Raw genomic sequence first — 26,817 nt, 5'->3', positions numbered from 1 at the left:
TTGAGGTTATGCAACGGCGAGAAAGTTATTCGCCATCCAGGCCCAGGCCCGGGGGACCCCGAGGGAGGAGGGGGAGGGGGCTCGCGGTGGAGCTCCACGATCGATTGGGAATGGACGGATTAAAGCTCCGTCAAATTCGATGAGTGAACTGATTTAATGCCCCATTCAACGAGATCAATGAGTCCGTTCGGTTTATCGACTCGAGCTTCCTTTTCACGTTTCGATGGATTCCACGCGGGAAACTTGAAGGTTTAGATGGATTGTTAGTTACGATATCGATGTCTTAAGTTGAGATATGCGTGCCTCCATTGCAATATTTTGAAATTTTCGATTATAGTTTTCTTTATTTAGAGAGAGAAAATTAAATAATTACAATAAAATTACGTAAAATAGCATGAATAAAAAATACAGATCCAATAAGATTCATTAATTACACCTGTTGCTTTCATGACTCGCGTTGCATTTCCAGACCTCAATCTGAGCGCATCGTTTAAGATCAAGGAACTTTAATCGACCAATTTACATTCAGTCGCGGAACAGAGATCGAATATGTATATTACTCGTATCCAAAGCCACTCCTTTTTTCCAATTCTTGAATTCTCATTGGGTTTCCCATTCAGCCGCAGTCTCCTTCTAAGACTAGCTGTTGGACTTCCCAGTACCGAGAAATTACCATGGCCATGACCTTTAACTGATTGTGAATGCATATAGCTCCGGAATATAATTTTTATCCACCTGCATCTTTTTTCTTTTTTTCTTATTCTTCTTATACTCTCTTTTCTCTTCTTCTTCACCTTCCTCTTCATTTTATTCTTCTTCTAACTCTTTTTTTTCTCCTTCTTCTCCTTCCTCTCCTTCCTCTTCTTTTTATTCTTCTTCTTATTTTCCTATTTCTTCTTCTCCTTCCTCTCCTTCTTATTCTCCTTTTCTTCTTCTCTATTCTTATTATTATCTTCTTCTTCGTTCTCTTCTTATTCTTCTTCTTCTTTTCTTTCCTCTTATTCTTCTTATTCTTCTTTTTCTTCTCCTTATTCTTCTTTGTCTTCTTCTTATTCTTCTCTTTCTTCTTCCTATTCTTCTCTTTCTTCTTCTTATCCTTCATTCTCTTCCTCTTCTTATTCTTTTTTTTCCTCTTGTTTTCTTCTTCTTATTCTTCTTTTTCTTCTTCTTCCTTTTCCTCTGCTTTATTTTCTTCTTCCTCTTCCTCCTCTCCTTTCCTTTTTTTCTCCTTTTCCTTCCATTTCTTTCCTTCCTCTTCTTTTACGTCTTTTCTTCTTCCTTTCCTTTTCCTTTTTCTTCTTTTTATTTGTATCTTCTTTTTCTCTTATTTTTCTTCTTCTTCTTCTTTTGGTTTTTCAATTTTTTCCTTCATGAAAAAACGACTCTGTGGAAGGATTCACTTGATGGCGAACCACTATTTTCGTCGGCGCACTCTTGAGCAAGGAGGCATGAGCCACGCGTTAAAATAGGTCCACGCCCGGAGATTGACGGATGAAGCAACGGATCCACATTCGAATATAGGATAAGAGTAACACCTTGTCCGGAAGCTGTCTTCTTTTGACGAGCACGGGCGTCGGCGTGTGTTTTTGGCCTTCCTCGTTGCGAGTGGGATCCGGGCTTCGTGGGTCAAGTCAACTCCCCGCCGTGACTCTTGCAATCCTAGGCGTCGTCAAACACGCGAGCCTCACCGTCAGGAAACACAATAATATCCTACATTCTTCACCCACAGGATAGGATGTTCAGCCAAACCAGACTGCTTGGCGGTCATGGGTAACCGTTCGTTTCTGCCCTCAAAAGCCTAAAGTTCCGGTTTCGGCTTCGGCAGCCGCCAGTGGACCTTGCAAGACCTGTAAAAGAGCGTGTAAAAAAGCTCGTACTGACGGGGGTTTTGGTTGAACGGACCGCGAAACGCGGTCGGAAATTACTAGAGCATTCTGTCTGACACGAAAATAGGGGCTTTTTTGTAGTTCCTGAAGTTTCCTCTGCTATCTATCGAATATCGTTCTATAATAATGTCTGGAATTAATTCGATTATTTAACACGTCCTCCTCTTTCACTTAGTCTCGAGTAAGACTTTGAATTCGATTTTCTTCGAAATAAGTGCGAGATAATCAAAATTGAAGTTGTAATTTAGAAAAATTCATTATTTTCATGGAAACCGAGGGCAGAATATAGAGTTAATGTGGGGTGATCAAGTTTAGAAAGTTCCTGAACATTCTATTGAAGTAACAGGCATAGGTCTGGAGACTTAAACGCTGCGTTAGAAAAGTAAGACAGAATTAGTATTGCCTTTTCGTGGCAGAGGCTCAATAAGTAACTTTAATTTCCTAACTGATGGCGCATCGATGAGAGAAAATGAAAGCAATTCCTATAGACATTTGACTATTATCATCTCAGTAAATAGGGGCACTCGATAACAAAGTACAAATCAAAAATGATCGGAAATTAAGTTGAAAATCATTTGATAAGGAATTGGCTAGCGTTGACTTCCAAACTAAATTCTTGCCTAAATCGAGTACATTAGAAAGATTTTTAGTACAGGGTCTCAGAAATATATTATCTCCGTTACCACCGGTCGGTAAGAGATTAGGCTCCGGTGGGGGGGGGGGGGGGCTGTGTTCTATTTGTATGAGGCCAAATCAAAGCCATGATTCATAGGTTTCATAAGAGAGTGAGGATTTTCTGGCAGACTAAACGGATTATTTCTGTCAGGTAAATCCGATTTCGCTCGCGATGGAGACACTGCAACCGTCGCGGCCATATTGGAGCGCACGCGCGCGCGGGCAGTCGCAGTCGCAGTCGCGCGGGCCAGACGGAGACGCCTGCCTCGCGGGCGACTGGACCCGCACCCGCGAGACCCGCTGCCCAAGTGACCTTGACAAAAGTCGGTAACTTTCGCGGACTCGGCTGACGCCACGCTCTTCATTGTTGCCGTCTTATGTAAAGCTCTACTCACAAAGGACATTCGAATTTTTAAAGTTGCAGTTCCGTGAAGCTTAAAATTAAATATTAAGTTTTTACGAGCACACTGAAAAAAAAAATCTCGGTGTATTTACTAAGAAAAGGGTAAAATTACCAAGAATTCAGGGTTCTATTTGATCCCAGTTTTTTCTTGGTAAAATTACCATTTATGGAATTGGTAATTTTACCGAGAAATCTCGGTAAAATTATTGACTTTCTCGGTAATTTTACTGGACCTTGGTAAAAACGCCAATATTTTTTATCGACTGTGGTAGAATTACCGAGGTAAAATGGCAAAGTTACCGGGAATTGATTACTAATAAAAGTGGTATTCTTACCTGAGGAAAACAGTAAAAATACCGGTTTTTAGGTAAGCTTACCAGTCTGTCTTGGTGAAATTACCAATAATTGGTAAAAAAAAGTGAGATGGTAAAGGTACCAACGGACCTTGGTGAAAACGCCGAGAATTTTTTTTTAGCGTAGATTTTTAAGTTTTTTACGAGCACGAAATTGCTGATTAATCGAAACTGATTTCCTAAAATCATGGGGTTTATGGAATATGGATGTTTCAAGTTGGTGCTCAGTTTGAAACCTAAAGTTGGACCCCCTTCCTTCCCTCTTTCCCATCACAGCAGCGCGATAGTGACAACAAGTGCCAATGACCATGGAGATGCTGAAAGCTTTGAAAATAATGAAAAACTTATGATGTTGAAGTTCAAACAATCCTGAAGATCACGTTTCAAAAATTCACATTACTTTTCCGCATTTCTTCTTTCATTCTGTATGACAACTACTGCACATTGATTAACCGACACCGGAAAAATGTATCGTTCCGTATGAGAGTGTCAACTTCATGATATCTTTTCCAATTAATTTTAACCATTGAAAATCGGAGAAAAACAGATCACAATGAAAAAACACGCACAAGTCACTTTGTGACGTCATAAAGCCGCATAAATTTTTTTTTTTTTTTTTTGGCAGATTCGATCATATCGTCAAAAATTATCTAATAACGGTACAATTAAGAAAAATCTTATTTCCTTCACTGGAAAAAAAACACATTGGATCTAGAGTCCAGACTCTTGAAAACATTGACAAGAAAAAGGACTCTTGATTCAATCAGATTTAAGCATGAATCAAAAGGAAATCCGCTCAAATTAAGAGGCTTGGTTCTTGATTTATGCTTAAATCTGATTGAATCAAGAGTATTTTTTCGTGCCGATGTTTTTAAGATTTTGGACTCTAGATCCAATGTGTTTTATTTTTTTCCAGTGTTGAGCTCAGACACTGGCAAATTCTCCTTCGAGACCATTGAGTTGCATTGTTTACTCATAAACTTATTCCTACCGCACGTCAAAATTTGACTCGTTCATAACGGCAACTTTGAGTCTCAATGTTGGGCACGCCGTTTTGAGCTTCGTGCATGCTCGATGCAGGAGTGAGAATTTGAAATTCAGCGCAGCGATGACGCCTCGTCACGCTACAGATGTTTAACTGTTGAAATAAAGAGGCGTTAAAACACAGGCTCCACGCTCCACTCCGGCCGCGCGCGCGCGCCTTCAAGGAAAACGTGTCTGCTGTCCGCACCGCAGCGCGCGCGCGAGCACCACCGTCACCGTCACCTGTCATCGACTCCCGTCTGCGATTGTCCGTGCCCGGCCACTGGACATTGATTACTCATTTGGGTCGCACTCTCGCCAAAGGAAACAGATTTTTTGTCGATTGACCCGCGGCAGAGTGGCGAGGACCAATGTAGGTTTCTGAGAAATAAAAAATGGAGAATTTGCAGGTGGCTAGAATTCGATGAACGTGTTTAAGTGGAAACTTAGGGAGATCATGAACAGCTCGAAAATTTTGAGGTTAGGTTTGATCAGGTCATGTAGCTCTTGGGGCCCAAACAGGCAGCCAACCTATGAACTCGAATTATCCAGCGGTACTAATTTAAACTCCGTAATCCTTTAAAACGCTTGTTTACAATGCGCTGTCGGCCCTATTGATTAATCTTTCAAATGCGTAGGTTGGCAGCGGCTCTTTTCTGGTGATTTTTGTTTTTCATGTTTGGAGCCTAAGAGCTACATAAATTGAGTTGTCCATACTCTCTGTATGAAGGTACTCCAGTGGAACCTACTGAGTGAACTGAATACGAGGAGTAGTTCATAAATGAACCGCGTTAAGCAGAAAGGAATCAAGCCACATCAGCTATTGCCAAATTTAATCGACCAATTTAATTTTTTTCATGAAAACAGTCGTGCGGATTTGTATGCAAGGTTCACTAAATTGTCTTCATAGTACGAAGCACATTCCTTAAAATTTTCAAGGGAAGCCATCCTTTAATTGTGGTAGTACCCCGACAAATTAGGTTACCATCCCGAATGATGCGGAACCTAAGTTGAGTTGCGGTACCACTACAATTAATTGGAAATGCCCATATTGTCCAACAAATTGGGTTAGTACCACAATTTTAGGAGATGACCCTCAACACTTTTTTTCGTGTATTGTTAGTGGTGCGGTTAAACATGTTTAGAGTAAGGAGTCACCGCCAAAAATTTAAAAATTTCTGATAAGAGAGTGACCGGAACCAAAGATTCCAACCCTCCTCAAAATCTACCAGTTTTGATGAAAGTGAATCTCGAGGGTTGCTACCGGTCGATACGATAGGTAAAGGCGCTTATGAAGCGGAGTAAATGCGAAATTTAACCTCGGTCTCGAGAAGAGGGATCAGGTCAACGAGTACACCTGCAAACCTGAGCGCGACTAATAAAATTGGACCGATTCCAAGAGGAGCCGTTTTGGCAAATGGGACGACAAGAGTCCAAAGTCGAGACACGTACTCTCAGACTCCACAGCACGTAGCATATATCCCTCGCAGACCGTAACCCGTAACTGACGAGCTGCGTAATGGATCCGTGACGTATTGCTGTGTGCTTATGTCTTCGTTGCCATTCCGTGCGGAGGAATGCGGAATGGTATCAGCGTTACGTGAGCGTAACCAACGATCAAACAATAACGCTAAAAATTGGATTAGGTACCAAAATTGCTTGAGGAAACACTTTTGTCTTCAAAAACTATCCGTCCGCTTTGAATGGAATCAATCGGAAATTTTCCTAGAGAAATAGCGCGGCCATTTTTAGTGAAGCATGCTTAAGATTTATGAACATCATGATTCATAACATAATTCAAGGATGACTGGAAACCCCCAATCGGATTGCTGTTCTCTTGAACGGTTAAAGGCCTAGCGTGTAGAAGGGGTGTCTGATTATATGAAAACAAGTTAATAAATAAAATTCAAGATAGGATCTATTTCCTCGATGCAATAAAATGTTCTTGATGTTTTAAATATTTCCGGAATTTCCTTAACAAGGACAACCTCAATGTCAACTTTTTATAATATACTTTTCTCTTGCAAGTTTACTGATTCCAGGCTTCTTATTAATGAAAATATTTAGTAGAATAGTAATTTTATCTTTATTATTTGTACAATTTCTCATTTATGAGTCGTCACGTTGATCCATTGGTTTCTCCAGGCTTTGTAGAGGTGACAGCAATGGGTATAGATAATGCTAGAATTGCTAGATCCATCTTTCCAATAAATGACTACGAGGAACGCAAGTGTGGATAAAAAATAATCGAGAATACTTTTCTTCTCGTGCGTTAAAGTCTCCACAACATAGTAGCTTTAATAATGATCTTCATTTAATGCGCAGTGGGTGAATAATGCTAGATTCTTTTTTTTAATAAATGACTACAAGGAACGTAAATGGGGATGAAAAAAAAGCGATAATACTTTTCTACTCGTGCGTTTAAGTCTCCACGATGCATTTGCAATAATCCTTCTTTATTTACTTGTATATAGGAAAGACAATTTCCAGATTTAATATGTGAAGACTTAACCAAAAAATAACATTATCACCGATGAAAGAATGGAGCAAGGTACGAATAAAGATGAATTTGAGCGTCGCGCTTATCGGAAAAGAGCACTTGACTTCTTCATAAATTCTTAAACCGCCTTGTTTCTTCCTCTATCAATTTTTTCTGTAAGAGGTGAGTGGCTTAAGAAGTTGAAGATTATTGACCGCGAACTGCGGCTTGCCAATACCTACGAAGAAGACGGATTTTATTTTCCATTAAACGTTATTCACCGCAATCTGCATATGGTTACGTTGAGCAAGCATTTCAGAAAATCTCGTTTATAGACATGTCAACGGCCCGTGGGCGAAGTAAAAAAATAAATAAGTAAAAGGAATGAACTCAAAATGCAAGCCTTCAGTGCGTTAGTTACGCAAACCTTTAATACTAAATTATGTCATTGTACTAATCAATGCTAACAACTTGTTCTGTTTCTCAACACCTTCGACAAGTCGTCTGAACTGAGTTTTTTTCTCTTTCTCTATTTTTGCTCCTTCGTTTTTTTTTATTTCGTTCCCTCTGTCCCTAGTTTTTCAAACCGATTTTGTAAAGCACTATTTGATATTACCTCTCTAGAACTGATAGTCTTTACCATTTTCTAGATATTTACTCGTTTTATATAACTTTGCAGACGCTTTATCATTTGACTCTCTGAAGATGTTGGCTCTGAGATCAATTTGTTGCCGTTAGAACTCTACGCATAATACGTAACTCGATTATGGTGTTTGTAACTTCATACTCGGAGTATATTTATTCGAGAGAAAATACCCTCATATGTAGGGACCCGATATAAAGTTATTTCCATAAAATATTCATGAAGCGTGAAAAAATTCGCAAAAAAGGAGTTTTGCACAATAGCTGTGATTAATCGCCTTTCAGTTTAAAAAAAATGTAAAAAAAATCTACCCAATATCAATGACAAATTCATCGAAGGCTTTGTAGTATATATGTGGGTCATGTAGTGATTATTTGACGTTTAATTGCGATGAGCATATCAATTTTTAATTTCGTGTCATTGACTAATTAGTGTTTGTAATAAATGATTCTGAAATAATTATTGGTAAGAGAATTGTATGAAAAAAGAAGGTTATGTATCTATTGGTGAGCCGCAAAATTTAAACGATTCAAATAACATTTTTACCGTCGCTGTAGCATAAGAAAAGGATCTGAGAAAATAAGTACGATACCAAGACATGATACACCTATGGACTTGAGCTTCTTCTCTTACTTATGCAACACCCACCTTGATCGAGCAGTGAGGAATTTTAATTCCCTGATCGCGCATTTCTGCACTCGTTTATCGTTGACCTTAACCGCTGTGCAAATGTATAAAATGTACATATATCTCAAATGTATTATTTTGTAACAAGTAACTTGCCTACTTCAAATAATAATTGATCCTTTGCTGCAATTAATCTTGACTTTGAGATGCGCAAGACGCAAAAATTCCCGATCGGGAAAAAAATAAAAATGGCAGTTGGATCAAGGCAATCATTTGGATTTATTTGTAAAGTTTAAATAGACTTCGAGGCAATGTTATTTAATTGCTTTGAAAATGTAAATAAGAAGCGTTTCATAATCCTATGATTAGTATGATCAATTGTTACCCCAAGTTGGTAAGTTACAACATTGGACTTTCACTGCACATAGGCACGTAACTGTACTGTACATACCTACCTACGCCATCATATACTCTTACTTATTTTACTTGACCATGTACATACCTTCCTTTTTACACTTACGAGAACCCTGTACATACATTGATATCAAATAATGCAGCATTTTTTTTCAGAGGACCAAAGAACAAACTTTTATGAAAATTGGAGAATTATTAAATTTCCTCTTAGATGTAGAGAGTTAAGATATTTCATCGTAATTTTTTCATATGGTCAGGATTGCCCGTTATGCATTGGTTGAACTGTTTCCGTGATGCACGATTCCAATGAGAGGTAGAGGTAGTAAAAGATTGTATAGATTTTATTGGCCATTAATCTCTTTGATTATGGATTTTCTATGAACTCCTCCCAAAATCAAAACATTTTGTAACAAAAGTCCTCATTTGGCATTTTGGAACCCATACCTCTGACTCAAAGAACCTATCTACTTAAAGAAACTAGTGGCATATACGCTGTTCCCAAGATGAGCCAGAATTTTTCCAACAGGAAATTCCTTCATCGAAGACCACGAACATGAAAAATTGCGATAAATACTTATTGGATTTCACATGAAATGATTCCTACAATATTCTCCTATTTTTTTTCCTTTTTTTTTAAAGTAGATAGTGCTTGAGTCAGCCAAGTATTTTCCTTCCCTACTCAGATAATACTGGTCCCAAAAATGCTGCAAGGATTAAATTTAAAATTTCTAATTTCCTCCCTGAAACTCACGAAGACTTATAACGTGTGTTTTCGTTTGATTTCTCGACCGACTTGAACTACAGGACCGACCACGAACCAGGTGCATCAACAAAGAACTTACCTCTCGACAAATCAGACACTTACAAGACAAAACGGCGCCGGAAAAGACAACTTTATTCTAGGTATGTACTACCAACTTTTTTCTTCAGTAAATTACAGAGATTTTATGATATAGACTTACTTTTAAGACTGATTTACCAGAGGCGGATCCAGAAGTTTGGCAACACCGGATTTCCTCCATTAAATCTATGCTAAATAATCGGTTCTTGTCGTAGCACCTGACCCCTCCAAGAATCGATACATTTCCATAGGTTTAAATTGAGAAAAGACAATGTTGCCAATTTGCTGGATCCGCCAATGTGATTTACAAAGAGATAAAAAACAAGAGCGGAGAGAATCCGTCGTTGCAAGGACCAAGAAACTCAATTCCATTCCAAGGTTACAAACTTGATTAAAAAAATCAAATTTTTTACATAATTATAACACTGCTATTTCAGCCCATTTACAGATTTTTGCGAGTAATCGTGAAGAAAATCAGTGAAATTTTCAGTTATAAATGCTCAGCAGTTTCTTGTGAGGTTGCAATTTTCGATCTAAAATTTTGCGACGTTCAAATGTAGTCCGATCTTTCGTCCAGGAGATGACGATTTGAGCTTTAGGTGAACAACAAAAATGCTGACTGTACCGTTTGGTTGGAAATCATCCCTGTTATAACAGATAAAAACTGGTCCGATGTGAAGAATAAAATATATTTAAACAATGGAAAATAAAGATATCTAAATTAATGCATATGGGTATTTTTCATGTAATTTTTTATATAAAACAAGACCATAACTGCGAAGTTTACTTTTGAGCTTTCTAAGACCATTTTCTAGTTTTTTCATTTATATTGGCCTGCAACATTCCCTCTGCTACTGGTTTTTTTCTCTTTTTTAAAATATATTTAATACGAAAAAACATTGCAATAAATGTCCTACATGAAACTTTAATTTTTTACTAGTTATTAACCTCTCTTCAAAACAAAGAGATTTAAGTGAGATATATCACACGATGCATGAAGTCATACAATGTTAGTTAAAGAGCTAATAGGTACAGTTCGTTGCTTGAAGGTCGAAAAACGAGAGATTACAGGGATGTCTGTTTTTTTCACACGTGTTTAATACGCAAAACTTTAGATACATTCCCGAGTCCTCCAGATGCCGTACTAAAATATCTTCCTTCATTTCATGAGTGGAAACAATTTCAAACTTCCATACTCAGCCATGAATGCGGAATTCCTCTTATCGTCCAAATTAAAATTTTGACGCGTCTTCGAGATGTACGGTATGCATAAATAAAAATTTATTTCATACCATAGCCGACATTAATGACGGACGTACCATCATCATACTCTTCTTATTTCACGCCAGAAAAAATGTAGGGAATTTTCTACCTACATATTACACAAACGTTTATGTCAGTTGTATTTTTAATAAAAAAAAGTCGCCATAAGTTCTCAATGGACTTATAAAATGAGTACGTCTAAAAACAGATAAAAAATCTTGCTGTCACTGACCACATGTGTCATACATACAATGGGAGTTGTGAGAGCTTCATGAGAGGTACATGGTGTCATCAGAGTAAATTTTAACTATCATTTTTTTCACGTGATTGTTGTGGTGAAATTTAATGATTGATCGCATTCAAGCAGTGCCAGCTTCACAATAAAAATAGAGATCAGTAAAAACTTTTAATCGTCAATTTTGTCCGAATTATTACACTCAAGTGGACCGAATCCTCTTTTTCGACCTTCAGCAGTGACACGATACTTAGTAGGCCTTCCTCATAATCTACATCACTATTCCGTAGGTCAAGTTTGCACTTTTTATTTCATATCTGATATTGTCTAATCGTTAGTGTTATGGTCACCTTTGAGAACGCATACTTTGAATCGAATTATATTAGATGTAAACCGAATTAAGTATCATGTGTATCAGTATCATATGTGTTCGTGAACAACACTAAAAATGGACAAATTTTGGTACACATTTTTCCATAAAATTATTGACGTGATCATTCAATCTCATTTTTACTGAATCGAAGGAAAATGCCACAAATCATCCGTACATATTGATGCAATCCTCATTCACATCAAATACTCGCTCCGGCCAATGATTACATGTAATGTAATTTATTGGAAATTAATCTCCTAATGAGGATATGTTGTTAAATGTTTTTACACTTTAGTCCCATTCGTTAAAGTTGTTTTAATAAACTAAACAAAAACTCACGTAGAAACCAAACTGAAGAAAGTAGAGTGAAGATCAGATAGTTTGCAAATGAGTTAATAGCCTAGTGAGAGTTTGAAAAAATGTATTTTTTAATCTCTCATTTATTCCAAGAAAAACTATTTCCAGCCTCTAAATGCAGATATAATGCAGTTATCCTTAATTATTGCGTGAAAGTAATAAACCCCTACTAATTTCGTAAATTCTGATGTAATCCGCTCATGCAGGTTTATATTTAGAATATCCGCGTCCACGATGAGAATAAAGAATCAGAATCCAAAATTCGAAATGTCAGAGGTTAGGTGTAATTGTGAATGGTTAAGCCTCCCACAAGTTATTACGAAAGCAATTTCTGGCGCGGATTCTTTTCGCTGCTTATTGCTTTTCCTTTTGAATACGGATTTGAGAGGAAAATACCCGGCAAAGGCGACCGTGGTCAGGCTTGCCAGATTGTAAAGAAAATGTAGCTTTTTAGTGTATTATATGAGAATCTTTCTGGAGGTTCTCGTACGAGTTGGCGATGTTGTCGAGGTTTCGCTCAAGATTAAAAAAGCAAGGAACAGCGTCACCCATGTGGTGACTTCGAGCCAGGGCGTGGCAGGACCAGCCTCAATTTTATTGCAGATCGTCTTGGGAATCCTGACTTGAAGCTCTGCCGCTTCTGGTAGGCTTGCAAGGAGACAAACCAAACCTCTGACCATCATATGTACAATGTTGCCAATACGAGGGAAGGAAAAAATCTAACAATTTTCTATGCACGGATTTAGAATTAAAACTCGTCCAATCGCGGTGAATCATTTCAAACTTAGACGTGCTGGTTGAGCAGGATTTTGAGTACTGGGGAAAAAAACACGGGGTCGTTGGACGATATGGACATTTCCAATGAATTATGGTAGTAAGCCGATACATTAGGTTACTATACCAACCCAAATTTTACGGTACTACCCTAACTTGAGTTGTAGTACTACCACAATGAATCGAAAATGTCCATATTAAACAACAAATTAGGGTATAGCACCACAATTTTAGGGGATAATCCTCAACACTTTGTTTTCCATGATCGGAGCATAAAGAACCTCCACGGAGGAAAACACGCAAGTTCCCGGAACCAAGTTTTTCGAGAGCACTTATTTTGTCAAGGAAGGTTCGAATTTTTGGGAACTTTTTCCCCAACATAATCGCGTTTGTATTCCAGTGAGTTTAGTCATTAATTTGACAATAAAAGACGTACCTTCGTCATATATTAAAACAATTAATTGAACTAGAGTCATTTATTTCATGAAGTGGAAAATTTCATAAGGGAACAGTTGGTTGCCCATGGATTGTAAGAAAATTTCGTCACGTTGATTTTAGGTTCCGATGGCAACGTGGCAAAGAGAACAGCATTTTGAAAATAATTTATTCTACAAGTCTGCGGTACTTCTATTTCTCGCAAATATCACTCCTTGTGTTCTCTCATCCTTGAACCGGTAAATTTAAACGTGCGAGAAAAGGGAACATATATTATTACGAATATGAATAACAGCAACCTCCGGACGACTTAATAATTGAATACCTGTCGTTCAGCAAAAATGGTCCTCATTTATATCGGTTCCTCTTTGAACTACCACAGATGCAGGAAGAGAAGAATAAGAAAACTGCTTGAAAATCAACATGTGCGACAATGATGTGCCCACGAAAAATTATCCTTGAGACAACTAGGAGAGTAGACTCGACCATCAATAATCATGGAAAATTACCACACTGGAAAAAAAAAAAAAAAACACATTGGATCTAGAGTCCAGACTCTTAAAAACATCGACAAGAAAAAATACTCTTGATTCAATCGGATTCTTGCTTAAATCAAGAACCAAGCCTCTTAATTTAAGCGGATTTCGTTTTGATTCAAGCAAAAATCCGATTGAATCAAGAGTATTTTTTCTTGTCAATGTTTTCAAGAGTCTGGAATCTAGATCCAATGTGCTTTTTTCCTGTGCATCGGAGAACTTCTGACAGTTCTAATCTAAATCCTCAAGATTCGAGTTTAAGACTAAAGCGAACAGGCCTAAATAAGTTCATCCTTCTAGAATAGGGAAATTTTTTCTCTAATAACTTGATTTTAGTTTTAAATTCGTGGAGTGATCTGCTTATGAAATTATTTTAACCAGAACAAAATAATTAATCCTATGTTTCTGCTCTTCTGCATATTTTTTCTCTCCTTCTTTCACTCTGTAACCAACCTCTTTTGGATGTTGTGTTCTCTTCTTTTTCAAGGCGTCACTAACATGATTCGCATAGTTTCCATAAACTCAGCTTTAATGACAATGTTACTGGACTCCTCTTTACAGTTTTCTTCATAGGCCTATGAAAAAACTAGTTTTCTACGGTTTAAGTTCTCTTGAGCAATCTTCTACACGCATGCCAATAAGTCATTGTTAGATTTCTTTGGATACCTCAAGTAGAGCCTTTGGATTCCATGCGCATATTCCGTCCAACGGAGAAATCTCCAACAATTTTCACAACATTATGAGCCTCGTATCGATAATGCAAAAGATCTCTCGGTATCTGCCAATTGAGTGGAGTTGCGAATAGCCCCAAGACCAAAGATTAGCGCGCAAGCTTCCATTCTTGTGCATAATAACGAGCAGGCGCCTGTAATGCGCGCGCATAATCCAGAATTGATTGATGTCATAGTCAGTTGTGCGTAACTTGCTCATAACCTGCTCTAAGTTCATAATCTGTACTATCAAATCCATACTCCTCACAACATATTTTTAGCCTTCTCATATTTTCTGAAATACTTTTTGACAATGATGGATACACATACACTGGGGGAAAAAACACATTGGATCTAGAGTCCTCAGTCCAGACTCTTAAAAACATCGACAAGAAAAAATACTCTTGATCCAGTCGGATTTTTGCTTAAATCAAGAACCAAGCCTCCTAATTTGAGCGGATTTCTTTTTGATTTAAGCAAAAATTTGATTGAATCAAGAGTATTTTTTCTTGTCAATGTTTTCGAGAGTCTGGACTCTAGATCCAATGTGTTTTTTTTTTACCAGTGTATTTTCGGAGAGTGGAAACAAAATTTGAGAAAATTTTCCGGGCAAACTTCAGAAGAATATTCACTCACAAAAAATATCCATTGGTCATAGCGTGAAATCGAAAATGAAATATCCACCTTTTGATCTGAATGGTTCTCACACCCTCACAAGGACCCAGGTTATCGCAATAAGCACTTGTAGGTAAACAGCACGTGCTGGAAATATATTCAATCATGATGACCCAGATTGAAGTTTAGAGCACTGAGCTCTTTTATGGTTGCGGTTTTGGCTCATGAGAAAGGTGTTCAATTTTCTTGTTCCGCAAAATAGCTCGTAAAACAAGGTGAGAAATCATGTGGTTTGTTCGACTCCCACGCGCTCATCTTACCCATGCACCCTGTTCCGTATCTATTCCTCGTGGCAAATCAAATTAGAGAGAAATTGTTTTTGTTTTATACGCTCTCTGACATAATGGTCATTAAGCTAGAGGCATCACATGATCTAGTTTATGAAAAGTTGCGTGATTTTATAATTAGCTTTAGTCCTAACACTCAGTTTGAAAGTGGTGAATATGCTGGCCAAAAATATGCATTATACAATTTACAGCTCGAATTCGGTTTTGAATTCATAAATCATTAATATAAACTTCGAAGGATTCTGCCTTTTTCTATTTCACTCGAGGGGAAGTGTCCCCTCCCGGACTCTCTTCCCCACCCGGTGACTGACGCTGCGCTGTGTTGAACGGTTCAGCCTGAACCTTTCCCCTACGTCTGACCGTTCCCCACTTCTCTGTCAATCGAACCATGCCACCGCTTTTACGTATTGTCGCTCGCCCACCCAGGTACCTACCGGCCAGCGGTCATTTGATGATAAATCTCGATCATGCTCCTACGCAGCTACGCATTGATTACGCCAGGAAATTACTTTCCAAATAATTAGAATTTCTTCGATAATAGTTTTCTTTATTTATTCGACGGTATTTTTTCTCTGTTCTACTGTGATTTCCTTGGTTCTCTACTGTGTTTGACTGTGTTGAAATTTATATTAATACTCACACGGAGAAAAAAACTTCGTGCATGGGACCCGACGTTGAGATCATATGAATCTCTTAAAACTTGAGGTCCAGCTGCCGAAATTCGGGTCAGAAATCTGAAACACTTCGGTATGCACCGAGTACTTCAGATGTGTGACCTGAAACCTTCGGTGTATACCGAACTACTTCAATTGTCTGACCCGAACTTCGGCAGATGGACCTTAACTTTTCGGATGCGTGATCCGAAAACTTCAGAGATCCATATGATCTCAGCTTCGGGTTCCACGCACAAAATTTTTTTCTCCGTGTTTCCTTTTAGGGGACGCAACTAAAATTTTAGTAATTTTTTTCAGAAAAGTAAAAAAAAAAAAAAAAAAAAAAAAAGTGGCTAACAGTGGTTCCTCACCTTTTCGTGGTGTTGGCTGTTTTTACTAAGTGGGAACCGTCCATTTTAAGATATAGTCTATTTCTTGCCCTGCCATTATTATTCTACAAGTTAATTATGGAGTGAGAATTTCGTAATGTATTCTATGAAATCTTCAAAATATAGTGATTAAAAATTTGCAACTACTACAAAATCGGCTCGCTTCGCGAGCCGAATGTCACTCGCGTAGCGAGTGACCGGGGGTCCAGGGGGCCTATAGCCCCCGGCTAGGCGTGACGGGCGCGCGAAGCGCGCCCAGAACGGCTAGTATTCTATTATAACTAAACCATATACAGTAATGATTGCATAGTCATGCAGACATAGTCATGTGAGTTGCACAGCATGTTAAGGATTAGATGGCTCTTTCGTGTTTTTCAGAAAAGCAAATTTAAAATTTAAAAAACTACACGGTTCTCTCATTATGGCTTAAAAATGTATTGCTAAAATTTCAGATTATACCTTCAACACTCGCTCGACTAAAAAATGTCGAGGTAAAAACATTGTGGACAACTACCATCTATTTTACTATCCGGTTACTTAGGAAGTTAATCCCTAAAATTTGCCGTATATGTCACTCAACGTATACAGGCCTTGAAAGCTTCAAATCTCAGCTTCAAGCTCAGATCAAAAAATATTCCACCGATGGGTGAAACATCATGATAGGTCGGCTATCAGTGACATCATGATCAGTGACAGGATCATGTTTCGATGGTCCCAGCTGATTTTTAACAATCAAAAAAAAAATCCACGTATAAGAGGAGTAGACAAGTTGTAATATGAAGAAAAATTGCATCTTTTCTCAACTTCATTGAGACCGATTAAAATAGAGGAAGTCCCTTCAATTAGTAGACAGGCAACATGCACTTCATTTCGATGCAGACTCGATAATTTTAGCATGTATTAAATTGGAATTTACTGCCAACTTGTCCTTCTTAAGCGAGAAAACTAGTATCGAAGCGTGAATGATCGATCATCGACATGCCCTCATTTGAAGTTATGGTAAAGAAAAGATTATGAAGGTGTTTATCACAAACACCCTGTTTATCGATACTTTTTCATAGGTTTAAATGGCAAATCAATCTATGCCTCATGCAGATCGAGAGGGAACGGAGGAATGCAAAATTTTCCCATCGAAGTCTAGGTCCAAGCAACCGATGCAGAAACTGTTGAATCATGATGAAGCGATAGATTGCTGCATCCCTTGAGAAGTGCCGCGGGAATGATGCACCAAACTTTGACATTTGGACGCAAGAGGCGACAATAACGACGCGCACTTGCGGTGACAAGTTGATATTTACGGCAACTAATCGCCGACTGTTTGTCGCGCGATGAAGCGGCGATGAAGTAATCTGCCGTGCGTTTGCAAAAATCACCAACGTACGTGGGGTTTCCATGGGATTTGCGCTGTTCCTGCTTAACACGGCAGTCATGCCGCCTGTGCACGGCTCAATGAATGAAAAAAATGGGCTTTCGTGCGCTGTTGCCGTATAAACGAGTTAATATTTTAATTTCAACGGGAAACAATAGACCATGTATCAATGATCTGTCAAGAGTGACCACCGCGAGAAAAATTTCAGAATCATCGTTAAAATAGTTGGAAGGGTCCTTTACACAGTTTTTTACTTTTCATTTTTTTATCTCATCCCAGTAATTTTTAGGGTATTTCCTTAAAACGTATGTTCTTATCAGCAAGCCCATGAACTTGGTTTTTTTCTGCTAAACTCAGTTTAAATTTATATGGGTCCACTAACTTGTGAATGGAAATAATTTACAGCGAAAAAATGTCAATCATATTGACTGGATGACGGAATGTACTGAATATCGATTATTTGCACCTCGGTTTGTCGAACGCAACTTCCAGTTTGGTTTTTTTTTTTTTTTTTTTTTTTTTTTTTTTTTTTTTTTTTTTTTTTCTTGGTCCATTTAACCCAAATCTTAAACTAAATCGAGCTGGTTAGAAAATTTAGTCGCATCATGAACCGAAAGTTTCCAATTTACAGTTTATTTTTAGATTGATGAACCGAAATACTGCAGCCGATATTAAGGACCAAAGCACATTTCATGTGTGACGGAACCTTTTTCCCTGTGGTTGGTTGGTAGATGTGCCCCTTGTGTTTATACGTAAAAGTGTCATAGTGGAATTTTTAGCTAAACTCTACTTTTAGCAAGAAAGGTACCACAAGGGCTTTTTTATATGAAGGAGACATCTGTTTCTGATCTTTGTTTTCCTTATAGTCAAAGCTTGGTTTGACGAACCTATACCTGCAAGGCGCGTGTAAAAGAATGATCTATACAAATCTGTTAGATAAACTAGTTGGCCCGGCAACAGCGATCTATATCCAGCCCAATCGATTCGGTGTCAGGGTCTCTGGCACAGTAGCCAGGTTACGCGTTAAATTCGCCCACAGTGTAACGGTCGGATCATCTGTCCGATGGGTGTGAAGCTGTCGAAAGGGCTCGGAAGCTGAGTTGACACCGGGAGCATTTCGCTCCGTCATAAAGCTGAGTCGTAAAAGTGTTGATGGCTAGTGTCACTCATAGAAATAGTTGATACGAGCATTATCTAAATTCAACGTGACAGCTTGAAGATGACATAAATTATTCGTTAAAATCAGTTACTTCTTCGGTTCATGGAAGAAGCCATTGAAGCTTTCTTAAACTCGTCACAAGCCCTAAATGCAATGCAAAGACAAAAACAAGTTCACAAATAATTTGCAATTCTCTTCCCCCGCTATCGCTTCTAAAAAAAATGCAGTGATCCAAAAACTTCGAAAATCTGGTGAGGAAGACTTCCTCATTCATGATTCTGAGTGTTGCCTTTCATCAATTTTTTTATCTTAATTGCTTTCTTTTGAAGAGGAAACTCTAACACAATATTAACTCCTGCGGGCTCTCCTCAGTAGTACATTTCTACGATGAAACCCTAGCGGTGGGGCCGCCTGTTGAATATAATTCAAGGTCAGTCAAATTTATCGTGCACCCATAGGTTATCTGACGGCCTTCGTAGAAGTATATCTAATTTTAAAACATTGATTTGATCATGATATTTGAGAGAAAAAGAATGTTCCAGGCTGAAGAGTCCCAAAGATGAAGACAGGTCACTAACGAAAATAAACTGATAAGCGCCTCCAAATTTTCGACTAGACCAAACGCACTACCCTCATGCGCGAATAGTTATCTTCTCTGCGCCGGCCATTAAATTGAAATTTCTGTAGTAAAATCGCTATCCTAAGCTTTATGATAGAATTTTATGAGACGAGCGTAACTGATGATAGTGGCTCGGTGCGATTTCTTTTCACGCTGAATCATGATTGCTTTGCAAACATATTGATTCACACGGCGAGACGCGAGGAGCTTTCAAGTTCGGCAACCTCGATTGTGTTTAAATTTAGATGGTCCGGAATCTTGTTCAGTGTCATCTTGAGCTTTCGGCCTAGTTTAATAATGTCGTGACGAATTCAGAGGATAAAATGCATGGCACATCAAGGACTAGGACGAGGACGCGGCATTACTGATTCAGAACCCTTTTTTGGCTAACGGACTTGTATTTCTTCGAAGCGATGTCTCGAGACCACGCCTGCAACACTTCCGTTAAGATGACCAACCACTTTTTTTTGTCTGGAATCTATATAAAAAGCGACGGGTATGTGATCGGTTTTCAAGTGCATTAAACTTGACCTGAGACAAATGTCTTTAAAATCGCCAGGAAATCGGATTAGTTGTGCGGAAAAAATTCTCACGAAGCATTCAGATGTGTCTAAACTCTCCCTGAGACCCTCGAATTCGATTATGTCTTTAAAGCACTTGGAGGGACTACTCTATGGACCCTGACAGGCGCGTATCTCTGTGAGTTCAAACATATTTCCGTTCGCAATAACATAGCGGAGTCTGGATAATTTTTACTGATTTGAAATTAATTTTTCCGGGAAAAATCTTAAATTAAATCAAAAGTCAAGAAGATGCGACCTTTTAGAATTTTACAAAAATTAATTAATAATTGGATTACATTTTGCAATAAGGAACCACTATCTCTGGTTCTCCCATAAAAGCGCATATCTGCATAGGAAAACCACTAGCATGTATGTTGTTTCTAAAATGGGCCAGATATAGTGGTTCCTTATTGCAAAATTTAATCCAATTGACCGATAGGCATTACTCGGTCCGAAGTATGGTTTAAAAATGAGTATTGACGGTGAAACTACCAGACCACGTATCTCGATTGCGGTGTTTAAAAATCTCCACTCACATCTTATTTTTTTTAAGGAGATCAAATCAATACCATTCCTTACAATTTTCACAGATTTTTCTCCGCATGATGAGGAAAAATCAGGGAAGTATTCACGAGTTGATGTTGTGCAGTTTTCCATTTAAAAAATAAAGTATGACAGGAAGTCTGCGACGTCGCAAATCGAGATACGTGGTTTGGTATTTTCACCGTCGATATGCAAAAAATATGTATAAATCGATGGAAAAAAGATAGTAAAATATATTTTACTATACAGACTCGTCTGTTAACGCCGAGGTCATAGCGTGCGTTTTGCGGAACGTCTCCGCCCCCTCCTCTTCACCCATATCTGTCCCCCTCTCTCTTCCGGGCGGCTTATGGTGTGCAATATATCTGCCGTGCGGTTTTCATTCCTGCCTCTGCACATTCTGTGGTTACCTTCCGTGCTTGCGTAAGTCTCAATTCGTATCAGCTAACGCGTGGCCCGTAAATCACAATATACTCGCGTTACGTCTCCGCTTTAGTTATAAAACTGATTGAATTTTCGCTCATCCTCTCGCACTCGTCTTTTGCCGATTCCCGACGGAAAATAGCTCGTTCGAAATCTACTGCTTTAAATATTCCTCAATCCCTGTTATCTGTGCACTGGAAAAAAGAACACATTGTATGTAGAGTCCAGACTCTTGAAAACATCGACAAGAAAAAATACCCTTGATTCAAACGGATTTTTGCTTAAATCAAGAACCAAGCCTCTTAATTTGAGCGGATTTCCTTTTGATTTAAGCTTAAATCTGTTTGAATCAATAGTAGTTTTTTTTGTCAATGTTTTCAAGAGTCTGGAATCTAGATCCAATGTGTTTTTTTTTCCAGTGCTGATACTAATAGTTCATGCCTCCCGGCCGCCACCCGGCCCTAAATAGAGCACGCTCATTCAGGAAATATCTCCTGTCGAAGCCGCAAAAGTCAGGAAAAAACGGCCCGATAGATTTTTAGTACGAACTGTGCCATAACATAAACCTTCATTTTGCTTAGATGGGAGAATTTACATCTTAATCACGTAATATTAAAAAATATATTCTTATTCTTTTATTAATAGAAGGTAGAAGCTCTCTTGAGGAAACTCGCTTACTTTCTTACCTTGCGTTTGAGTCTCCGAAGCATTCGATGCATGCGTCAGTCCCCAGTTACAAGAAACGAGCGAGGTATCTGTGGTATACCAAGGTATAAGTAGACTCGATTTACTTTGCTTTCCTTGCGTTTCAGTCGCTCTTATAGGCTCTTTATGTTTGCGTCAGTCTCCAATGTGTGCATTTATTTCCAAAATATGAATAAGACGGCCTCATCTAAAAACTAATGTCATCCGTCGATAGCCCTAAAAAGCATGAAAATTGACTCAGGAAAACGGTAGAACGAACTGTGCCCAAAAATGGAAATTAAGGGATCAGAGAGCCTATGGTAATGATGATACTTGAGGAATATGAACGCGCGGTGTTTCTATATCGCAAAATGCTGCATATTTTAAATCATCCCGCTCAAATCCGTATCCATCGTGCCCAAAGAAAATGTTTTCATTTAACAGTATCGACGTCAAAGGAGCTTGAACTGCATAGCAGTCAATCTGAAGGCAAAACTTGTTCCTCGCAATTCAAAAAGGAAAATTCAGGTCAAAAAGTGAGTCCGATCCAACTGAGCGGAAAGATTTGGCGAGAAGCGTTCCTTTTCGTTTGACTCGTCTGTATTATCGATTCTCTTGAATATTCTGTTGAATTGGAAAATTTTTATATCATTGAGTTAAAATACTGGAAATTGTACATTCTTAAACCTCATCTCAGTTGTTGTAAATCATCTTAGATAATCAATATTCAGACTGCAAAATCGTTGCAATATGATTGCTCAACGATGAATGGTGATAGTAAAAAGCACACGCGCTTGAGTGGTGAGGTGATGCACGTCGATGAATGTGTTTTGTAGTAATCTTAAAAAATTACAAAAAAGTGACACGTCAATATGCTTATGGATAATTTAGAGTGGTTCAAAATTTTCAAGCTTATAGTTAGACATGATGATATCATAAGTAATTTAGCGTGCAAGGAGTTTCGATCAAAGTATGCGTTCCCAAATGTAGTTCTTCATTGTTACATTCTTACTACAGTGGGGTATCTCTTCTCACCATCCTATTAGATCAGTTCTATTAATTTAGTCTACACTTGCCTGGAGCCTTAATACCCAGTTTGTTTGCACTAATCGGGCAAAAAAATAATTTATTTTAATCTTCACCATTATTGCAAGAAAGCATAATGACAGGTTTATCCTCGAGGACATTGTAAGGTAAGTACAGATTTGTGTAAGTTCTCCTCACAACTATGGGACCACCTAAAATTACTGACCGACGAATACTGAAAAAACCAAATTATTATTACTGTTGTGGACCATACTTAACAACTCTGTCATCCTGAACAAGAAATACATAACCAAATAATTAGATTTCAATTTCTCCTCTCACCATGTGCGTTTTTAGAGAGAATAAGAGCAATATGGAATTCGAAAATAATTTCAAGGCACGCCCTTAAATATAAGGAAATAAATGACAATGAAAAACTGCGAGAGAAACTATTATTTTTTTTATGTAGCTAAGTAATTTGACGAATATGAATGGAAGAAACTGAAACACAAGTAGAATCTTTGATTTCTTGTTTAGGATAACAGGATCAAGCCCAATGTAAAGCAAACAAACTAAATAAAAGTATGATTCTTGCGCCATTGGTTTGAATCATATTCCTTGAAATAATAACGGAATACCCCACTGTAATATTTTAACCATAAATTCGGCTTATTTGTGCATATTAAAGTCTACTTGCTCCACACTGAAAAAAAATTCTCGGCGTTTTTACCAAGGTCCGTTGGTACCTTTACCATCTAATTTTTTTTACCAATTATTGGTAATTTTACCAAGACAGACTGGTAAGCTTACCTAAAAACCGGTATTTTTACTGTTTTTTCCAGGTAAGAATACCACTTTTATTGGTAATCAATTCCCGGTAACTTTGCCATTTTATCTCGGTAATTCTACCACAGTCGATAAAAAATATTGGCGTTTTTACCAAGGTTTACCAAGATTTACCAAGATTTCTCGGGAAAATTACCAATTCCATAAATGGTAATTTTACCAAGAAAAAACTGGGATCAAATAGAACCCTGAATTATCGGTAATTTTACCCTTTTCTTAGTAAATACACCGAGATGTTTTTTTCAGTGCAAAAATTTCAAGTATATAGGCTTTATTAGCAATAAATAAGTCCAAGTGGACATAATTTTCTGGACGACTATTTGACTTCTATGTTTAATTTGGTTCTTTGCGATCAGTCGACCTACGAATGCGAGGTGGCCTCCCCTGATTCCTCCGGGCTCTAAGATCATAGCTCATGTGAACCCGGTCCCGGGCGGTCTTGCTCTTCGGCCAGCGCACGGTGACAACACGTACAGCCCGAGCCACTACTACCTGTTCCCCGTGACGCCGCCGCCGGGCCCTGCCAAATCCCCGGTGCCCCAGTCAATCCAGGCTCAGACCTACAAAAACGGAGCCACTCCTCAAATCATTGATCTCAAATCGTACTTTCAGTTACCTAACAACAACCAACCTCTTCCTCCTAGCTTAGCTGCCCAACCGGGCGTCCCACCAGCTGCACCTTACATTCCCAACGTTACACCTAACCCCATTCCTCTCAGCACGCAATCCGTCGGCTACGTCACGCCTGGCCCGTGGACGGCGGCAACCAGCCCGGCAACGGAGAGGACCACACTCCTGTCCATGCAGCCCAACTCCCAGCTCAAATTCTACACCCCACTGACGGACCAGACGACGCCCCCCTCCTCGATCAAAATGCCGCTCAAGCCCCCCGCGCCTGGCATCCTCCTCGCCAATCATAATTTGGACGAGACCGTTTCCCCGCAGGAGTCCAAAGGACACGACTACTTGAGGAACAGCAACCACCGGGATCCGAGCGAGAACCACGGAGCGAACCAGAAGCAGAAGAGCCAAACGCACTCGAACCACAACTACAACCATAGAGAGGAGGATACCACTCCTGCACGACGCTACAACGAAACCATCCGATACCACAACGAAGGAAACACGGATCGACAAGCCGAGAGCTTCGAAACGGAACCGGAATCCGAAGATGATGACGGCGGAGGACAAGAAGGCGATGAGGGTGGAGGAGGGGGCGGCGGCGGTGGGGGTGGCGGTGGCGGTGGTGGTGGAGGGGAGGAAGAAACAGCCAGCGGAAGCGACGATGCAGAGGTGAGCAACGAGAACGAGTCACACACGGAATCACCACTTCGCGTCAGAGGCAGGTACAAGAACATACCTTTGAGGGTCCTCCGCAACAAGCTGAAGAACCTGGACGGGCACTTCGACGACCCCAAGTTCGAGGTCTACATGAGCAAGCTCAAGCTCAAGATGAACCAACGGTACCCGCAGGCCCACGACAGCGGCTCCACCGAGTTCGACTCGCACCAGGCGGACAAGCACTTCGACTTCTCGGACGAGTTCGAGGGCGTCAACGACGAGAAGGACGACGACGCCGAGGACGGGATCGAGCCGCAGCTCATCTTCACGACGCCGGACGTGCGGAACATCGGCTCCTTCACGCCGACGCCGCGCCCCAAGCCGACCAAGAAACCAAAAAACGCCATCACTCCGGTCGGGGTGAGCCACGCCTACCGACCGGCCAACTATTCATACAGGCGCAACAACAATCATAGAAAGTCCACGCACCCGTACTCCTCGGTAGAAACCACCGAGTCTTACGACAACCTGTACGACCACCGACTTCAAGCCACGCTCCCGCAGCCGCCAGCTTACGACCGGGAGGAAGATAACGATGAGTACGGGAACTCGAAAGAAGGGCTCGGGAACTACCATTCCGGGCACAATCATAAAGACACACCTCTCAACGGGGACCCTTTTCCCAGTTACCCGCGCCATAAAGGCTACGAGACGCCACCCAACTACTTCTCCACGCCGTCCGGACCGCCCTCGAGCAAACCGAAGGTGAAGCAAAAACCGAATCCACCGCCGGACCAGGCGGATGACGAAGAAGAGTATTATGAAGAAGATAATGCGCAGGACGATAACTACGACCAACGGAAACAAAATGTAGACGATAATGATAATGATAATGAGAACGAGGGTGATGACGAATACTACGGGGAAGGCTACGATGATGAGGAATACGCGGAAGATTATAAACACGAGAGGCCCACGCAGCTCAACGGAACCCGCGCCAGACCACCACGGCCGCCTAAAATGATGCAAAACGCCAAACAACGCGGCAAACAGCCTCTTATCAGTTCTAACAATAGTAAGAGCGGTGATGACGATGAGTACTACTATGACGATTACTACGATGACGATGAGTATTACGACGACGTCACCACCAATAAAGTTACACAGCCGAGTACGCGTCACAAGTCAAACGTCACCATGGACCCGGCAATCAGTAGTTCCATCGATGCCTACACGGTTTTGAAAACGTCTCCCGCGTACCGTAAGTCCAAGACGTTCCCTGCCGCCAATCGCACGGAACCGGAGCACACGTCCCCACTGGCGGATGTGACGTCGACCTCCCGGCCGAACCAAGTGTCGACGACCCCGCGGTACTTCATCAAGCCGAAAATGAGGAAGAAAACCACGCCCCACCAAAGTGAGATACCAGCCCCCAAGTCGAATCTAACTACCCCTAGCACACCCACCCTTCACTACCCTCGCAAGTTCAACCGACTGAAGAATAAACTCAACGCGACCCTGCCTATGACACCAAAAGTAAGGACTGAAAATGTTACCCAGACGAATAATGTGACTATGCCTCCGAAACACAGGAAGAACCGACCTAAGTACAAAAATTATCCGATGAGGAATCGGACTACTCCCATAGTTCAGAATACTACGCCAGAGTCACCACTAGAGGGCGCGCAAAGCAACCGACCCCCGCTTAAAGACGCGTCGCTAGAGGGCGCGCAAAGCAACCGAAATCAGCAGAAAGACACGTCGCTAGAGGGCGCGCAAAGTAATCGCAATCAACTGAAAGCCACGTCGCTAGAGGGCGCTCAAAGTAACCGAAATCAACTGAAAGACACGTCGCTAGAGGGCGCGCAAAGCAACCGAACCCCACTGACGCAGACCGAGGCACCGGAAAACCATAAGTTCGGCGGGAAAGCGCGGCATAAAAATCACCGGGCGCAAACGACGGAAGCGACAAGACCTCCCCCTCCCAGTCTCCCGACCCAGAAAATCCAAAAGTCCACTCCCCACACCTTCTCGAGCCCGGCCAAACACCAGGAGGCCGACACAGACGAGTACATCCCTGCCAACCACAAACCGCAACCCGCAGGAAGACCTTTGACTAACACTAGAGGCTCCGCCTCGCACAAACCGAACCAAAAGCAGCCTCAGAAATTCACGTACAGCCCGCCTTCGGGCGAGGCCACTGACAGGTAAATCGGAGAGTTTTTACTAGTTTAAGAGTGGAAATTTAAAATTCAGTAAGCGCCATCAGCAGC

General features: G+C 40.2%; 2 protein-coding genes across 5 annotated transcripts in view; both read left to right on the top strand.

The window, feature by feature from the left end:
• The window catches only part of Cda5 (Chitin deacetylase-like 5), a 293,628-nt gene that overhangs the window by 241,207 nt on the left and 25,604 nt on the right, over positions 1–26,817 (top strand). For 3 of the 4 annotated variants that reach the window (XM_019047622.2, XM_019047621.2, XM_019047620.2), the window contains exon 1: positions 24,539–26,751. The exons of the other annotated variant lie outside the window; for it this stretch is intronic. In XM_019047622.2, coding sequence (XP_018903167.2) covers positions 24,695–26,751 — 2,057 coding nt within the window. In that variant the 5' untranslated portion in view covers positions 24,539–24,694. Of the gene's footprint in view, positions 1–24,538; positions 26,752–26,817 lie in introns of those variants that run through there. 4 annotated transcript variants of the gene reach the window in all.
• Positions 8,460–24,650, top strand: LOC109034422 (uncharacterized). Its single transcript, XM_072301473.1, has 4 exons — positions 8,460–8,479; positions 9,308–9,406; positions 23,620–24,609; positions 24,647–24,650. Exons 1-4 carry the CDS (start codon positions 8,460–8,462, stop codon positions 24,648–24,650), a joined length of 1,113 nt encoding a protein of 370 aa, XP_072157574.1.

Source organism: Bemisia tabaci, chromosome 6 (genome assembly GCF_918797505.1).
Source record: "Bemisia tabaci chromosome 6, PGI_BMITA_v3".
Lineage (NCBI taxonomy): Eukaryota > Metazoa > Arthropoda > Insecta > Hemiptera > Aleyrodidae > Bemisia > Bemisia tabaci.
The sequence above is the reverse complement of the archived record's forward strand: the minus strand, read 5'-3'. Positions and strand labels throughout refer to the sequence as shown.

Excerpts from the sequence above, each read along its gene's own strand:
- LOC109034422 (XM_072301473.1), top strand. The coding sequence starts at position 8,460 with ATGATCAATTGTTACCCCAA. Across the intron at positions 8,480-9,307 it reads ATGATCAATTGTTACCCCAA|GACCGACCACGAACCAGGTG; the intron begins GTTGGTAAGTTA and ends CTTGAACTACAG. Across the intron at positions 9,407-23,619 it reads AAAAGACAACTTTATTCTAG|TCGACCTACGAATGCGAGGT; the intron begins GTATGTACTACC and ends CTTTGCGATCAG.